Source organism: Thermobia domestica, chromosome 5 (assembly GCF_964235325.1).
Source record: "Thermobia domestica chromosome 5, izTheDome1.hap1.1, whole genome shotgun sequence".
NCBI classification, from domain to species: Eukaryota; Metazoa; Arthropoda; class Insecta; order Zygentoma; family Lepismatidae; genus Thermobia; species Thermobia domestica.
This window is the reverse complement of record NC_137458.1, coordinates 238,457,167-238,476,489: the sequence shown is the minus strand read 5'-3', so window position 1 is coordinate 238,476,489 and position 19,323 is coordinate 238,457,167. Positions and strand designations below refer to the sequence as shown.

At 36.6% G+C, this 19,323-nt stretch overlaps 1 protein-coding gene across 2 annotated transcripts in view; it reads left to right on the top strand.

Moving 5' to 3' along the window:
• The window catches only part of LOC145686477 (NAD(P)H oxidoreductase RTN4IP1, mitochondrial-like), a 49,228-nt gene extending 36,998 nt beyond the window's left edge, over nt 1-12,230 (top strand). For both annotated transcript variants that reach the window (XM_081759825.1, XM_081759824.1), the window contains exons 5-6: nt 4,335-4,608; nt 11,998-12,230. In XM_081759825.1, coding sequence (XP_081615951.1) covers nt 4,335-4,608; nt 11,998-12,135 — 412 coding nt within the window. In that variant the 3' untranslated portion in view covers nt 12,136-12,230. The remainder of the gene's footprint in view (nt 1-4,334; nt 4,609-11,997) is intronic.
• Nucleotides 12,231-19,323: the final 7,093 nt, after the last annotated feature.

The window sequence follows — 19,323 nt, the reverse complement described above, 5'->3', positions numbered from 1 at the left end:
GCCACATGAGCCCTTACCCCCCCCAGGATCGGCGCCCTTGGTGATGGGCCAATTAAGTGGCCTTCACGCTCTCTTGATGTTACTCCTGGACTTCTTTCTGTGGAGGTATGTGAAAGACCTTGTGTATTCTAGTAAAAAGGTGCGTAACCTTGATGAACTTGAAGAACCGTGTTAGGAAGCGATTGCTTCAGTAACTCCTCAAATGTTAGAAAATACGTTGAGAGAGATTGAGTTGAGGCTAGATATTGTAAGAGTTACAAAAGGAGCTCACGTGGACTTACACTGAGTTAGAATGACTTGTAAGTAAGACCAAATAAACTTTTTGAGTTCTCCTTTAAAATGGATGTTTTTTTTTTCTTCTGTACTCAGACCATATTACAAGTAAAACTATATATATATATATATATATATATATATATATATATATATATATATATATATATATATATATATATATATATATATAAATTAGAACACATTTTCGGAAGAACAATTGCCTGAGAATAGAAAAGAGACAACCTCTCTTTTTTTATTGTTGACAAGCTTTTAAATGCAGTATTATTTACATGATGTGGGACATCGTTAAAAACCATTACGAATGGAAGCAAGTTGAAGTAAAATAAACCTAGAGTTCGTTTGGTATCTATTTCAAATAATGCTTTCAACTTCGTTCATTTCGCAGATTATAGAATCTTCTAGGGCAAAATGTACGGCTGCTCAGCATTCTTTGCGAACTTGCCGTTAATCTTCGTCTATTAAAAAGTCAGTTTTACTTCTTTTGTTTTGTTTTGTATTGCTTAATCGGTTTTCGCCGTCAGGAGGTAGAATAATCTTCTGAAATAGTCATATTTCGTGGCTCCCAACATTATTAAGATTGACGATGAATTTCTCTTATGATATATAATCGGAATTAACGTTACAAATTTAATATCCTGAACGCTAGAGCGTGGTTCATATAATATAACCGTGGTACTATTCCAACGTTATCGGGAAAACATAAACAATTACTCAGTTCTCCCTGCTGATCTAGTGGCAAGCGCGTGTGCTTTTGGTGCACGTGGTCCCGAGTTCGATTCCCAGTGGGAGAGCACAAAAAATACCATCACGATCATTCACTTTTATTAATTTCCCGTCTTCTTTAGCCTAAAGGGCATAATCTGGGAACATTAAACTAAAAATTTTCATTTCATTTCATAAACTAGAGGGGGAGGGATCTGATAAGTTCTCGGCCCGACCCGGAAAGACTTTAGCTACAGGCACGAAAGTTTCAGGGTATTCAGCGTATATTCTATCCGAAGGTCAACACGCTTGACACTTGTCATTTCAGGTTTTATCTTTTTTTAAATTTTTTTAGCCTAGGGAAGAGATAATAAGAGATTGCAAGATCTGGCTAGTAAGGCGAGTTGTCAATGCACTGAAACTCTAGGTCTTTCAGAAAACCCAACCCATTGTTCATCCAACCTTGTAAACGGGAGCATTCTCCTGCAGAAACAACACACCTTTTCTCAACGTTCCTCGGAACTTTCTTTTAATAACATCATTTAACTTAGCCGGAAGACTACAGTAATACTCTTATGTTATGGTTTGTCCCGTTGAAAGATAGTCTGATAACAAAACATCCTTATCCCAGAATATTGAATAGAGCATCTTGCCTACCAACCTCTGTCCTTTGGATTTCTTTGGCCTGGAAGGTCTGAGTAACGTCATTTGCATGACTGCTGTTTGGTCTCAGGATCAAAGTAGTGGAGCCAACTTCCGTCCTGAGTAACACGCTGATTCAAAATAATCGTCTTTAGAGTTCACAAAATATTGCAAAATCGACTTAGAGGATGTCACGTAAGGCTTTTGCATGTGTAACTGATCATGGATTATTAAACAGGCACGTTCATTAGTTATGTGCAAGGTCTCAACTATTGCTTGAAGTGAAATTCGTTGTCAGGTCACGCACTTGGCGCACTTTTCCCAGAGTTGACACTAACACTGGCCTCCCATACTTTTCACCATCTTCTGTTGAAAAATCATCACACTTAAAGTGTGAGCACCATTTCTTTACAGTGGAGTATGAAAAGCAATGTACACTCATTGTATCAAGCATGCAACCATAGATTTCCTTCGGCGATATCTGTTGCAGGAAGAACTTCATGACACCTCGTAACTTCTTGATGAATTTCACATTTGGCTGCACCTAGTTCAATCAACGACCTGTAAAGAAAAAAAATCAAAAAACGTTAGTGCTACGATAATCCCAGCAGACACTTAATGTTACAAAACAACAATGTTTCAAATGCAATGAATGGTTTTAAGATGATGTGCGGAAGGGGCCGGGCCGGGAACTGATAGGACCTATCAGGAACCTATCAGTTCTCTCTCATATTACTCGATGGAGTGTTAATACCTCTAAAACCCATCATTATGTTAAAATACTAGTGATATATATTGTTTGTTTGCATATAATTAGTATGCAAGTTTGTAATCATTATGTATTACTCTACGTCAATTATTGTACATAAAGATTACGAAAGTAGGGTGAAAAGTTCTCGGCCTGACAATGAAAGACTGAGAATTTCAGTTCAAAAATGATTTTATTTTTCGACACAATCTCCTTTAACTTCAATACATTTGGTCCAGCGTTTCTCCAACATCAGTATTCCTTCCCGGAAGTGAGAGTCTCGAAGGTTGTGAAAATAGTCATCGACGACCCTCTCAACTTCTTCATTCGCTGTGAAGCGCTTCCCAGAAAGAAATTTCTTCAAGTTTGTGAACAGATGGAAATTCGATGGTTTGGGAACAGGGTCCCTTTCGTATCCCAAAACACACTGGCCATGACCTTTCCGGCCGATACGATCGTCTTCGAATTCTTCGGCGCTGCACCACCGGCTTCCACCCACTACTTGGACTGCTGTTTCATTTCTGGCGTGTAGTGGTGAACCCATGTCTCATACATTGTCACAAATCACCGCACAAAATCGGTCGGATCCCTTTTGAATCGGTCCAAAGATTCCGCGAAAATCGCTTTCGCATTTGCTTTTGGTCGGCAGTCAGCAAATGCGGCACCCATTTTGCGCAGAGCTTTCGCATCCCTAGTTCTTTGTGCAAGTTGTTCCGCACCCGTTTCTGCGATATCCCCACACTCTCAGCTATCTCACTCACCTTTACTCGCCTGTCGCCCAACACAATATCATGCACTTTTTTTTTTTTTTTTTTTTTTTCCGGTGTGATGGCCGATCAAATCGTACGCCAAATCCTGCAGTTTTCCCATCGCCAACGCACCCTTGTCCACAAGTGCATTGTCCTGGTGAAAGATGATTTTCTTTTTCTTCAAGCCATGCCTCTTCTCGCAAATTTTGGCATCCAGCTGGTCAAGAAGGTTGGAGTAATATTCGCCTGTAATTGTTCTACCTTTTGCAAGGTAATCAATTAATAGGATCCCTTTCGCATCCCAAAACACACTGGCCATGAACTTTCCGGCCGATACGATCGTCTTCGAATTCTTCGGCGCTGCACCACCGGCTTCCATCCACTACTTGGACTGTTGTTTCATTTCTGGCGTGTTTCCGTCTCCTTTAGCCTAGCTGGCATAACCGTGGGACGTAAAACTCACAATTTCATTTCATTTCATTTCATTTCTGGCGTATAGTGGTAAACCCATGTCTCATACATTGTCACAAATCACCGCACCGCAATTGCGGTTTTCGGCTTTCCTTCACGTGGGTCATCTTCGAGAAATGTGCGACTACGTTTACATTCAGCTGCCCATTTTTTAACGGTTGACATGGAAGGAGCAAAGTCCCCGTAAATTTTTGTCAACTTAGGATAAATTTCCGTAGGGGTTAATCCATCCAAAACGAAAATTTTGTTTACCGCACGATATTTAAGTTTATCCATTTTCACAACTAACACGCAAGACGTCTAACTGCAACAATGTCTGCACACAAACTATTTGAGAGAACAAGTTGACACTTGTAATACGAGCAAATGAAAAGGCCCCAGGCAAGAACAATAACATTTTGCTGATTGGAGTGCCATGTCTGGGTCAGGCCGAGAACTTTTCAACCCGTCCTCGTATTGGAGAAATTCGATTGCACATGAGAAGACTTTGTCACGTTTATCACTTAACAGCACTTAAAACGGAAGTTTTAACTAGGTAATTAAGGTCTGTTAATATCAGGTATAAAGTTTGATTATGTGTTGTATTAGCAATTATTTGTTTGTAAGTTTTGTTGAATATTAATTATTTTTAATGAAAATATTGCAATGCGTGTAAAAAATATTATTTAAAACATTAAGTAAAATAGTACTTAATGATGAATACACAAAAAATGTCTTTTTTTCAGGTACGATATTATTTTAAACGCTGCAGGAAGGAGGGATATACTGTATTTGGATACACTTAAAGACTGGCATTTTTCAAAATATATTACGCTTACTCATCCTATGTTACGAAATACAAATGAATATGGACTGGTCGGTGGAATGTTTAAGAATGCTTTCGACTTAGTTGTGCCAAACATTATGAGTCTTCCGAAAGGATGCACTGTACGGTGGGGACTTTTTATCCCTAGTCACTATGGATTAAAAGAAATAACTAAACTTGCTGAATCACAGAAGGTAAGGAGGCAATGAAGTGTATTTCATGAATAAGACAAGGGTGAATAAAAAAAAAAAAGAAAAAAAAAAAAAAAAGAAAATAAAACAGTTTCAGTTTTTAGGTTGTGATTAATAAATTTCGGATTTTTACATATTTGCATGTTCCGTTTCTAATGTTATATCGATATGGAGTTTTATAGTGCATATAATGCATGTGTGAGAGGTTAGTGCATATTTCTACGCTTCACTGCTTATAAATGCATAAATGATGAATCATTGTTTACAACGTTTTTAAACTGTATTTACTATAAAATCAGTTCACAGGAGACGATGACCTGATTCAAAAGTTTAAAATACTTATTTATCAAGTGAAAGTTATTTATCAATTGAAATTTCACGTGGAATGTCCAGGATTATATAACTATATAGCTACAGCAGTGGTTCCCAACCTGGGAAGGGTGAAGAGCGTGCAAGGAGACGCAAACCAAGACAGAAATATAATGTAAAATTATAAATAAAACACTACTAGCAAGCATTTATGCTTTAGTTTTAGCAAACTTCAAAACGCTACATGTTTGACATTTTGTCTTTCCTAATCCTATTCAAGACTTCTACTTTATTAAAAACTAAATAATTAAAAGTAATAAAGGTCAAAATTTTTAGAAAATTATCAAAACTGAATGCAAAATACTGTTTTAGTGTATAAGATGGAGTTTAAAAACTTATCAACTAAGGACGAAGGAAAAATTTAGTGTGATGGTTGGCATTGCTTTTCCTTCACAAGTTTCGTGATATTCGGCAATAAGGTCGATAAGGTACACTTGAGACCACTTTCCACTTCCAAACGGTTGCAATACTTATTGATTTTATTGTGGTAAACGTCGAAAATCCTGATCCACAGTCACAGACGTAAGTTGTCGAGAACTGAACAAGAACTTTTAAGGCTTCGTTTGCTGCTCTCGGATAAATAGACAGGCAACACTCAAAATTCTTCCAAAGACATTGACTGAAACAGTTCTTTGGCACGTAAATCGCAGTTCAATTAAATTCCTTCCTCCTGAATTTCATGTTGAAGTAAATTCACATCAATGGCGAAAGATGTTCTTGCTAATTTGCACTGCCAGTCTTCACAGAAAACAGGAAACTATCGCTTGAACTCATCATAGACTAAGTCTAGGTGTGAGTTGATATTGTCTCTCCATATAGTTAAATCACACTTTATTGTCAGGAAGTTCATTTAATCGAGAAAAAGAGGGGTGTAAGCATTCAGATGGCTTTCTCATAGCAGGATCTTTTCCATGAAAGCTCTTATTGCGTCATAAGGAATTAGTATGTTCGTGTTTCCACTTTGGAGTTTGAGATTGAGATTATCTACTATTTCAAAAAAGTCAGAAGATATGAAAGCGAAAATACAAATATGTCAACAGTAAAAGAAGTGTAAAGTACATCTTTTCCTATACTTAGGAGAAATATTTCCACATCTGACTTAAGCTCGTGTAGCCTACTTAACATATTACTTTTCGACAACCAACGATCTTCGTATGGAAGAGTGACGTTTTATATTCAGCACTGAGGTTTTTCCTTTTAATATTTTATAAACTGCTTCAACTATATTGTGAAGAATGAGATTTATTTTTATATTTTCTATGATGTATTTATTCTATATGCATGTTAATTATGCGTTCATTTTTTGTTGTTATATTTATTATTTTTTTAGTTTGTAACAGATACTACATATTTTTTTATATTATCTTTCTTTAAGTTATCTATTTATTATCTATTTCTATATCTTATCTATTCTCAGTTCATTATTCAGCCTTCTATATTCCTTGATGTTCGTACTTTTCGCCCTTCTGCGTTCCTCCATCTTCTTAAGCATTGCTTCAGTTATCCATGGTTTTCTCGGTGCTCTTTTCATCCTGCCAATTTTATTGTAGAGTGTGTCAAGTAGAATCTGTTTAACTTTTCCCCAACTATTCTCTATATTGCCAATTACATCGCCCATTGCACAGAATTTTTCTTCAGTTTCTTCTGTCACATCATCGTCGATATTTCTTAGTCGCTCTAAGTTCCATTTTCGATTTCTCTTCCCATTTTCTTGATCGACTTTAACCAAGTTTGCACTTCCGCCACGAGGAGATTGTGATCCGAATCATTGTCCGCTCCTGGCAGTATCTTCACGTCTCGTACACTATTCCTGAAACGTTGCTTCACAAGAATGTAATCGATTTGGTAGCGTTTCTTATTTCCTGGACTTTTCCACGTGTACAGCTTGTTTTTTCTTTTCTTAAATCACGTGTTCATCACCACCAGATCATGTTGCCTACAGAAATCGATAACCATTTGACCTCATTCGTTTCTTCTACCTAGTCCAAACGGTCCCACTCCTTATTCGCAGCTCCTTCTACTGCGCTATTGAAGTCTCCCATTACTATGGCGTTGACCTTTCGTCTTCCTTCCTGATGCAATATGTCACTAATCTGAGCATACATTACTTCTACTTCATAATCATCATGGTCGGTTGTTGGCATATACACTTGTATTATCACAATATCCCTTGGTTTTGCATGCAGTTTTACAAACATTAAGCGGTCACTGCAGTATTCCACTTTGGTTACACTTCTTGCTACTTCGTTCTTCATTGCTATCGCGACACCATTCTCGGCCTTATCGCCACCCGAATAGTATATTCTGTAATTTTCCGATGTTATCTGATCTTTCCCTGGCCATCTCACTTCACTCAAGCCCACAATGTCCACTTTACATTTGTCCATTTCCACTTTTAAATTTTCAAGTTTTCCCTCATGTTGTAGAGTCCGTACGTTCCAGGTTCCTATGCTGAAATGAAAGTTATTATTATTTTCTCCTTTGATGATTCTTCCCGGAGTAGTTCCCACCCGGAGATCCGAACGGGGGACTATTTTACTTCCGGAATTTTTTACCTCAGGAAAAAACCATCATACTTATTTATTCTCCTCCTTCGTCCCTTCTGGGAAAAAGATAATGTGGTAATATTCCCATTTCCTTTCCACATCTCCATGCCGTTGACCATCTAGTGGTTCATACGCCTTTTAGAACAGTTTCCCATCCTAAGGACAAGAAGGTGCCCTGATCTCCACCCGCTCATCCGCCCTCCGAAGGCCGTTGGCACTTGGTAGAAGCTGACTCCTTATCCCGGGAGTCGGTCGGTCCCCACCTACGTTAGCCGCCAAAGACGTTGCTCGCTTTCTCCCGCGAGGAGGTATAGGTTGGGATTTTCCCTTCGTTTAGTATGAGACCCGAAGGCTTTTCTCAAACCTCTCCAGTACTTTTAGAAAGCAAGTAAGATGTATAAGCACAAATTGTCTAATCATATAATAAAATGGTTAGATTCATATTTAAGTGACAGGAAATTTAGAGTTACTTCATGTGTACAGGAGCTATACTTACTTCATGTGTAACATAACATCTAGTGTGCCCCAGGGTTCCAATCTTGGTCCCTTGCTGTTTTTACTGTATATAAATGACCTACCTAAAAAGTTAACCTGTAAATATTTGATGTATGCTGATGATATAAAAATCTTTAAAGAAATCAGTACTTTTCATGATCAAGTTACGTTGCAAGAAAAGATTGAAACATTAGTTAAATGGCCAGAGAATAATTTTCTACCTCTGAATATCGAAGTATTACTTTTTCCACGAAAACTGATGTTTTATAAATATACAGGGTGATACAGGAGGAATGTCACAAATTTGTGAGGTGATTCTACATGTGAAAATAAACCGAAAAAGTCCTATGAACATGTGTCCGATTTTCGATCATTACGGAACTAGCGGGTTGAAGATTACACACATCCATGAAAATAATTATGAAGACAAGTGTGAATATTACTTATTGAAATGCTGTGTAGACGCTGTGGTGGACAGAATAATGGTGGCAGTGGTCCATTCTACAATAGGTGTGGGGGTTTTCCAACAGATGACGGCGTCGACGTGACGTTGCACCGAGGCAACAGCTGCAAGCGTACCCAGTGTGCAATCGTGAGTTGGATCAGTGCATTCGTGAGGCCGTGTGCGAGTCATGCTTGACTGTTGTTTAATTGATTACCGATTCATTATACCAGACAAGTATCCCAGTATCTGAATAACACATTTTCTCAACGGTGGATTGACCGTGGCGGACCCATTAACTGACCTCCCAGATCACCCGATCTAATTTCATTAGACTTCTGTTTATGGGACTGGTTAAAGGGGAATGTGTACGCTACGAAGGAGGATACACGTGAAGAACTTGTTGCTTGCATCACCGACGCTGTTGTCCGCATTAAAGCCCGCCGAGATGATGTTCGATGTGCAACACAACACACCCTCCAACGAGTCGACAAGTACATTGACATGGGTGGGGGACTTTTTGAACACCTCTTGGATGGATCAGTCACCTGTCCCACCATTATTCTAGCCACCATAGCGCCTAACACAGCATTTCGGTACGTAATATTCACATTCGTCTTAATAATCATTCATGGATGTGTGTAGTCTTCAACCCGCTCCAGTTCCGTAGTGATCGAAAATTTGACACATATTCATAGGACTTTATTGGTTTATTTTCACATGTAGAATCACCTCACAAATTATGTGACATTCCTCCTAAATTACCCTATATAGAAGGTAGTCAGGAAAATGAATTTGGAACTTACGTTAAAGATGTAGCAATCATTTTAAATAACACATTTATGATTTCAAAAACATTTACAGTTAATCATATCTAAAGTCAGAAAAAAATTTTAGCAATTCTAAAATGGCTTTGCCGTAATTTTTCAAGTATTAATACTTGCAAAATTCACTACATGGCAAAAAGTTTTTGACTGGGCTACTAAACTACTAAAAATACTTAAAGAAATTGGGCTCAACTGAAGAGACCAACGACTCATTCGCAACCTGCGCATAGGACAATGAGTAAAGTTGCGCGCTTGAATCAAGAAGAAATCAATAGTGTGGAGATTAGAAGAGGAATCAGATAAGGATGCAATGTGTCACCCTAATTATTCAGCATTTACAGTGAATGTTTAACCCTTTATTTGGTACTATTGCTCTTAAGCAGCATCGCATTCTATTGCGTAATCCGCATCAGTTATAACTTTAGTGATAATTTAATTGGTATTATTGCTTTCGTAAATATTCAAATACATGATTTGCAGATCGTTTCTTTAGATACTTGTAATCTTCGTCAACAGGGGACATCAAATTTAGTATTGTAAAAGCTTTGTCTCCTACGTTCCGCGAAAGTTCTTTTTTTTATTATTATTATTTTTTTATTTGTGGTTTCTTGCTCTGTAGGAAAATATTTCAACGAAACTGCTGCAAATTACTGAGAGTATTATGATATTTTACCATAATAGGATAATGCTGCTCAATAGCTACACATAAGACCTATTTTATGGCAATGTTGCTTTGAAATAAACAACCTGTATTTTGTAACCAAAGTACAAAAATACTTTAAAAATTACGAAATTATGATCAGGAAGACATGTTCAATTTAAAAGCAAATTAAATATTTAATGGTAATGCTATCAATGTTTTCCATTGAAAGAGTTAATGAAGGAACCATTAATGGGAATTGAAAATATCAAAATTGGATGGGAGATCATTATCAAGATTAGGTATGCAGATGATATAATTATTATAGCTAGAACCGAAAAAAATACTACAAGAAATGATAGACAAAATAGTTGACACTAGAAAATAATATGAAATGGAAATCAATGTCGAAAAATCAAAAGTCATGAGAATACCCGTAGAAACGAGCCCTTATGGGTCAGAGTAGAACAAAGGGAACTTGAAGAGGTCGATCATTTCAAGTAAGTAATATTCTGAGAAGTATATTGACGAGAGACACTTACTGCGCCGCAGAGAAAAAAGTCAAGAATTGGATAGAATTACCATAACCAAAGAGATATTCGAAAAGAATAGATCACTCTTAACTAGAAAGCTTAATATTGGAGTAAGGAATAAGCTGGTCAAGTACTTTATATTGAGTATTGTACTGTATGGTTCGAAGACTTGGACATGATAGAAGTTAGAGAAATAAGAACTTTAAAATGTGGTGTTGGAGGAAAATTGAGAAGCTAAAATGGATAGAGAGAGAGAGTTTTAAAATGGGTAGAAGAGAAGAGGTGGCTTTTAGCCAGCATTCTTCGTTGGAAGGCCAATTGGATTGGACACATCTTGCGAAGAAATTGTCTTCTTCATACCATCATAGAAGGAAGTATGAAGGAAAGCGAGGAATAGAAAGAACACAACTGATCGATAATTTAAAAAATAGAAGAAAATATTGAAAGTTAAAGGAGAAAATGGAAGATCGCGAAACGTAGAAGAAACATTTTCAGGCCTGAACCTGAAAGAGAAAAAGACTCATTAGTCCCTGTACCTGCCAACAGGCAGAATATTTAATAATCGATCCAAAGTCTAGCAGTCAAGCTATTCCAGTTGGTGATTTGTTTATAAAACTAGCTTTACCCCTCGCATTTCTGTACAAAACTAAAGTTTAGCTAGGCCTTTAAATAATGTTTGTTCGAAGATTCTTAATATTTGCCTCTCTGTGTCGCTAATTGTCAATGCAAACAGAAGTTTAACAAGAGACTGAAAGCATTTGAAAGGAATAGTACTCTGATGGAATAAATGCTACTCTTGACACGTAGACTCATTGTTTTAAACATTCCCTGAGCAATAGTTGCTTCATTGATATTTGCCAGGCATTAATAATTTAAAAGAAAGCACATGAAACGGTAATAATGTAGAGATGGCAACTATAACGGATTTTTCATTATGACTGACTTCTAACTTCTGTTACGATGTGAGAAAAATTGCTACGGAAAACGCCAAGTTTGAATCGCATAACTCATTATAAAGTAAAGATACCTAAGAATTTTTTATTTATTTACTTGAGTTTAGTGCCCCTTTCAGCAGCGAGGCTATATGAGAGGTAGACCTACAGCTTAACGTGGGATCCGACCCACATGAGCTTCCACCGGAAATCGAAGCCAACCAACCACACACCAATCGTACACTAACCATATAACCACGAGGGAGTTTTTAGGAAAAAAATCTTTAATAACTCACAGACGTTATTTCTACAGAGAAGATTTTTCAAAAATATGGTTCTTCGAGCAATGTGGCTTAAAAAAAAAAAAAGTAATTACGGTACTGTATAGTTTTATTGACACAGAAATGAAGAACTTACTCATACTTCAAATTTAGAAAGTTCTTAACATATATTTCTATTGAGCACTAAAATCAAACGCTTTCAGTAACAATTTTGTGTGAATAGTAGTATCTGAATAAGAAAAAGAAGCTTTGATATAATTAAATGATTACTCCTAATAATTTGTATATTCAATTGTGTTAATTTCAAATTTACGATTTTTTTTTCAGTTGACTCCGGTAATTCAGAACACAATATCATTCTCCGATTTACCAACGGCGTATCGGAAAGTAAGTGAAGGCCATGCTCGCGGCAAAACTGTTGTAACAATGGAAGTGTCTTCTGATAGTAGGAACAGAAAGGGATGAAGCATATAAATCCTGTGATGTTTTAGTATCATTGACAAATTTTGTAAGATCTTAATGTATATAAAAAAGCTAATAAAGATTTACGCTCAGTACAATGTTGTTTGTCGTTGTAAGAAGACTTTGGATTAATGAAGCAGATATGGATTCTATTCATTCATGGAGATACGGATACAGTAGGCTCCCTGTCAACCGATCACTACTGGACCGACTCCTGCTTAGGTATCGAAAAAGTAGGTTACAACGAAAACCACTATTTTATAGCCCTTAAATTGTAGCATCTCTAAAATGGTTAAAAATGGCTTACGATATTATAATTCAATCTAATTTGTATGTGTATTGATTGAAGGGAAAAAAAGCAAACTGAAAAAGTAGGATTCAAACTACAACACTAAATGAAGTACGGTACTGTATTTTATAAACTCATTTACTAAAATCAAATGAAATTTAATAGAAATGCCCTTTTAAAATATCCAGATTAATACGACATTGGATTATCTTTCGCCATTAGAATAGCTCTGATGCGACGTAGAATGGAGTCATAGAGGTCGTGAATGACGTGTTGCGCTTGAACTGGACAGGTTTGCCCGCTCGGAAAGGAAATTATGTTAAATTCTTCAGTTTTTGGGGAGCCCTGTCAGGCTTTACCTCCCATTGCTGCCATTCTCATAAGATGTTCAGCTATTAACTACACTACTGAGCGAAGATCATCTTAAAATTGTTCCAAATATTATCGCCTGTAATTTAAAAGTCTTTACCCCCTTTTTGTGTATGTGTGTGTCAGCAGGCCAAATTAAATTCATCATCTCCCTATTTGAGTGACGATGTAATTATAATTGAAATTTTCTGTGGAATAATGGGATGTGAATCTAGTAGTGAGATTCTAGTTTGGCCAACTTGGACATTTTCTTTTGTTTTTGTAAACCATGCTGTTAAAAGGTGAATTGATATTTAACTAAATAGAATTAATTCAGTGTATTATTAACTCCTGGAAGAAAATGATTCGGCTGTGTAACTTAAATTTTGTATTAGAAATTCATCGACTAACCACAAACTAAATAAAAATTTGTTTTGTAAAGGAAAGAGGTGCACTTGAAATATTGTTTAGTTTGATTGTTTGTGAAGCAAGATTAAGTCATACAGCGAACCACAAAAGTATCTCCCCCCCCTAAGTGCTCTAATTCCATTACTTGGGGTCCAGGTCATTTGCAGTTGTGAGAACGTCTGGACAGATGCAGCCCAACTTACACGTAATTTTTCTCGGCACTGACAGCAGTTCGCAGCACTGAGTCAGGTCTTTATGCAAATAAAATTATGAGTAGCTGACGCACGAAACATTTCTCCAATCTGAGATGAACACCTCTGGTTCAGAACGTGTTGTCCAATGAACACCATATATTAATCTCCATATTGCTGTGTATGTAGTGTATTATTTCATTATGTACTGTATATTCAAAAAAAATAAAAACACTGATCACGCATGAATCAGAAAATGCTTGAAAGTAGACGAAAATATCAAATCTAGAACAACTGCTTGAAATAAGTTTGTAAATCACTGTCTCCATTGACAGACCTTTAATTATCCTTATTCCATCTTTTTCTTTCTAAGGAAGAGGAGATCATCTTGAGTATGCATTGAAATGCATTGAAATTTAAATTGATATTGAAACTTTTGAAAACGTCAGCCTGGCCGGGATTTGAACCCGGGTCTCAAGGCGCTAATCACTAACCTACTGCGCCACTTCATATTCCACACAAACTAATACCTAGTTAAAATCGTTTCATGGAAGAATATACACAAGGTACTAATGCTTATGTGAGTGTCACAATGACTTACTCGAGAGTTCCTTGTTTAATTTAAAAACAAGTTACATAGACTAGTGCTGTCGAAATCGGTTTTTGAAAAAAAACGAAAACCGATTTTTGAAAAAAGTGAAATTTCATAAAACCGAAATGTCGGTTTGAAAAACCGAAAACAGCTTTCGCGGGTTCTGTTTTGAAAATCGCTTTTGCGGTTTCGGTTTCCAAAACCGCATTTCCGTTCAGAAAACCGGTTTACTTAAAAACCGCAAATGTAATAAAAATTAGCACTACTTCTGATCATGAGGCGCAATTCACTAGGGTTTCGAATTCCTCTGAAGAGCAAGGTCGGAATTTTAAGTATCAGTATTTCTGTGGTCGTGTCCCTGTAGTGTTTGGAATATGTCGAAAGGACATGAAGTGCCAGTGGCGAACAATACCTCGGTTGGAGCGATTTATTTTTAAAAAATTGTGAAAGCAGGAAACTCCCATTGCAGCAGCCTGGGTTCAAATCCCGTCGTTTCAATTATTAATTTTTCTGTATGGGAAGGTAATGTTTATGTAATTGGTATTGAAATTCTGTTATTCCTTTTGTTATTATTATCATAGAAAGAAATAAAAAACAATATAGTCGAACCTATTCATAGGAACAGAAACGATATACAGTATGTCTGATGTTTCTTAGGTTTACACATGAACGCAATAATATTATTATGTTTATGGATTTACAGATAGAATTATCATTTTATGATGACAATAAATGGAATATAAATATTTGTTTGCCGATAACATAATGCATTTTATTTCACCCTTCTTCTATGTAGAAAGGTGAGGTGACATCTTAAATAGGATTATTCTCGTGACGATCACTATTTGCAATTTGTGCACAGCTAGGAACAATTTCTAGGAGCTCATTTTTGGCCCATACTACAGCAGTAAGGACGTGTTTAGCCCTTATGCATTCATCAACTTGTCCAACCACGTTACGTTCCCAGACAGTACGAATCAAGGTTGATACGGATAACGTAATTTTGTGTTGGCATTTCACCTGTGAAGGAACTCGTCTCAACTATGAGACACAGAGAAGTTGGATGTTTTTCATGTTAGTATACATTAGAAGTATCAATATTGCAAATTATAAAAATTTCCTTAACTGCCTCAGCCGGAATCGAAACCGCGACCCGAACATTATGAAACTAACACTTAAGCCATTACTCTAAAACCACTGTTTTGGGAGAAGAAAAAACTGGATTTGCAGTGAATTCACTAATTACACACTTTTACGACTTCTATGTAATAATGGTGAAACTTTCTGATTTCAGTCGATAAAATAGTGAAGTATTATGCAGAAAGAATGGTTCAGAGGATCTCACTTTAAAGAGACAACTAAAAAGACATACAAACACGCAAGACCATGAAGGAGAAATTGGCCTTTAGAGTGCTTCGAACCCTTGATAGGCACAGTGCCTGGCCCTTAGGGGAGCGAGCGAGGCTACTATCCTGGGGGCCGAAGTAAGGCAGCGCAATATTCGGGAGGAAAAAAAGAAGAAAAGGGAAAGTATTAAAAGTGCTGAATAGCAAGGAAAACGAGGGTTATTTTTGAAAATTTTCTTATGCCAATGATGGTGGTGCTTCGCGGCTTTTCTTGCGACCTCACTCATATGTACGGAGGCGCTGTTGTATGCTCTCGCCTCGGTACCTGATTTTTCACGACACGGTTTGGAGGGATACTCACATTCTCACATTGATTAAAATCTAGTATTTCAAGGCACTGGATTATTTTTAAAAGTTAACTAATTTAACGAACCTTCCCCAGTACCTTATGTTTGCTATTTTTACGCGTTTTACTCACTTTTACATTTTTTCCAATAACTCTTTAAGAACAGGGATAAAAATACAGAAACATTGAGGACAGTAAAAATCACAAACACTTCGCGCGTTCCCTTGCCTGAAGTAAAACAATAAAATATGGTGAACATGCAATTTTTGGTCTTTCATCTTCTATGTCTTGTCAAATCTGTAAAACCAAACCTAAGAGCAATGTTTCTGTTTCTGTTTACTTACTTGAGATGAGTATCTCTAACAAGGAGAAGGCAGACTTTGGTAAGTGGACTTCGAGGCCATTTTTTGCGAGGTGGTAGTGCACATTTAAAGAGTTAATATTACAAACTGGGAGAGAGCAATGGCCAAAAATAACGGAGAAAAACCGTATTAAAGTTTTCTACACTCACATATCGTACGATGGGCGAATTTACTAAGTGACGGTGTGGCAGAGTGAGTAAAATCTGTGAGTTATTTGTAAAGTATCCAGGGTTCAATTCCTGTTCGAGTCATCTTTTTTTTCCTTCAACCAATAAAGTAGCCATTTTAATTCACCATATGTTTATAATGAATAAAACAATAGAAATTTTCAAATCACTTGTAAAATCTTTCAATGTTCCATGTTAATTAGCATACAAAATTTAACCTATTCCGTAAATATACTGATATCACGAGTTATATTATGGTTACGACCAGTGGCGTATTTACGGTTTTATTTCGGGGGACTTTGCCAACTTTAGACCTGGAAATGTGAAAATTCTCCAAGTTATTTCATTTACTTTAATATAGTAAATAACATTTCGGGGGGCTTATGCCCGGAATCGTCGCCTTAAATACGCTACTGGTTACGACAGTCGTTGTGTAATAGATGTTCTTGACGCTTCATGTCTACATCCGTTGACAGTTTGCGAATTACAAAGAAGTTGAGGCGGAAATCCCCTTTGCTAATACTGGATGTTGCTATAATCCTCCTCATTCCCCTTGTAATTCGCACACTGTCTACAGATGTAGACATGAAGTGTCAAGAACATTATTTACACAATGACTGCGATAACAATAATATTGCAATATTAATTTTTTAAATTTGCACTACCAACTCGCAAAAAATGTCCCCGAAGTTCACTTACCAAAGTCTGCTTTTTCCTTGTAAGTGAAAAAAGAACTTCAGGCATTTGTGGGCATTGATATTTGTAATTGCAATAATAGCAATAGGACTTATACTACTACTTGGCTTTCAAGACACACAGCCTGTGAGTTTTTAGAGGAGCTAACTACTGGAAACAATACATTTTTCAATCACTATAATATATAAATTATTAGATATATAAAAATGGGTGTAACTATGTGTGCCTGATCATCACGGCCAAATTGCAAAGTCAAATGAAATGACTTTTGGTATATAGTTAGGCCGTAATCCAAACTCGGATGTTATTATATCACTTTCATTATAATAATATATTAAGGGGGTAGTGGAGATCCGAACTTTTTCGAAAAAAAAATGAGTATCTCATAAGCAGTTAAACTTACGGAGCTGAAATTTAGTATATTAACTCTCTATTGAAAATGAACACAACGTCTCATAGCATCTATTAAAATTCTTCTCTATGAAGGGGGTGGCACTTTCTATATATACAAAATTGATAGTGGGTTGGTTTCTAAAAGTAATTGAAAATGATCGATATTAGTTGAGAAACAAATTCACAAACAAATTGAGAAACAAAAACCATGCGCTTTCTACTATAATAATTGCTGAAGCTTATGTTTATTATATGGAGCGCTTAGGGCACAGGGCAATCAAGCAATAAAGTTGTGAGAAAAACAGACATAAAATTTGTAATGTACGCTTAATTACACGCAAAATTTTAAGTTTGGACTGTATGTTGGTCTACTTACCTTGATTTGGGGATTTCAAATTTCATGCGTTTTTCCACTGAAATGTATCGATAATTCAGCAAGGAAATAATTATACCATGATAATTGAAATTCATCGAAATTTGGTCCATGACAAACACTCTACCATTTTATATCGTAAAGGTCAGATCCATCGTTATTGTAACAGACCGACCTGGTTTTATTCTTTCGTCAGTAGAGAAGAGGCTGTGTATCAATCATGTGTCAAAGTTGATAACCATGTGTTTTGATAGATGGTGGGTCGGAACAGGTCGGTGGGTAGTGAGTCAGAGTGGGTCATTGGGGTGGTGGGTCAGCAGGGATCGTTTGGTGGAGAGTCATGGTGGGTCATGGTGGGTGATGGGTCAACTTTTCATTGACACACACCATCACTGCCTCAGATAGTTCAGTGCTCGCGGTCCCGTGTTCAACTCCCGGTGGGAGATCCCTTGAAATTGACTCTACGGTTACGGAGATACTTTCGGTGAATCAGAAAAGAAAGTTGTCTGAGGCACTTGTTTTTTAATTTAAATTTGAAGTCTCTCAACTATAGTATTTTATCATGACAGAAATCAGTATGTTTCATCGTTATCGTAAACGTGTGCAATTTGCTCCATAAACGAGTGTTTTTTGACTCTTTCATAACAGAGCAGTCTTAGCGTAGTAGCGTGAGCATTCGTTTCGTGATTCAGGGGTCCCGGGTTCGATTCTCGCTGCTCTAAGTTGTTTTATGAACTACAATATTCATACTTCTGATGTGTAATTAAATGAAAAATACTCAATTTCTTTCTGTCTTACAAGTTAGAGTGGAGACGGCTTTCTTTACAGGGGAAGTACTAGCAAACTGACGTCACATGTCTGTCTACAACCTTGATTCGTACTGTGGTGGAAACCGTAACGTGTTTAGTAAACAATTCATGAATACGACCCCCAAGGGTCATGCTTAGGGCCTAGTATGAGTCACCAATGTGTCTGAAACGATATTGTTTCCGAGCAATTATTCCGAACGTCTTCCACTATTACCCCTACTGCTAGACACCATAATATTTTCGTTCGCCATTTCCAACACGTCCCATATATCCGTTCAACCAAAATCTGTAAATAGGAACTATTCTTTTTTATATTGGTATGCATATTTTGTTAAAATATCAATATAACGCATATATAATCCAAAGCCAAAGAAAGCGTTTTACTATGTATCGTGGTGAAGACAAATCCTACTTAATTTCTGTTTAGGCATCCGAAGTTTCGATATTAATATTGTCCAGGAGCTGACACCTTATTTCTCACCTTTCGTTTCCTTTCGGACACTAATAGCTCTTATCCTTTCTCTATCACTATCTCTTATCCTTTCCTTTTCTTTTCTTATCAACTTCAGTACGCTTATTTACATTGCAATAGGACCTAATATTGAGGTCTTAAATTTTCAGTAATAATAATAATAATAATAATAATAATAATAATAATAATAATAATAATAATAATAATAATAATGGTATTAAAAATTTTTAAAGTTGCCTATAATTAGACAAAATTTACAGATAAGTTGGGATTTCGGGAGGGTGTCTGGACCTCTAGGACACACCTCTGCAACTACCAAAATTTTAAACCAAAGCGTTGTTTTGTTTCAGAAACGAGATGAGAAATTCCTCTTCTCGTGAGCAACACTAAACAAAACCA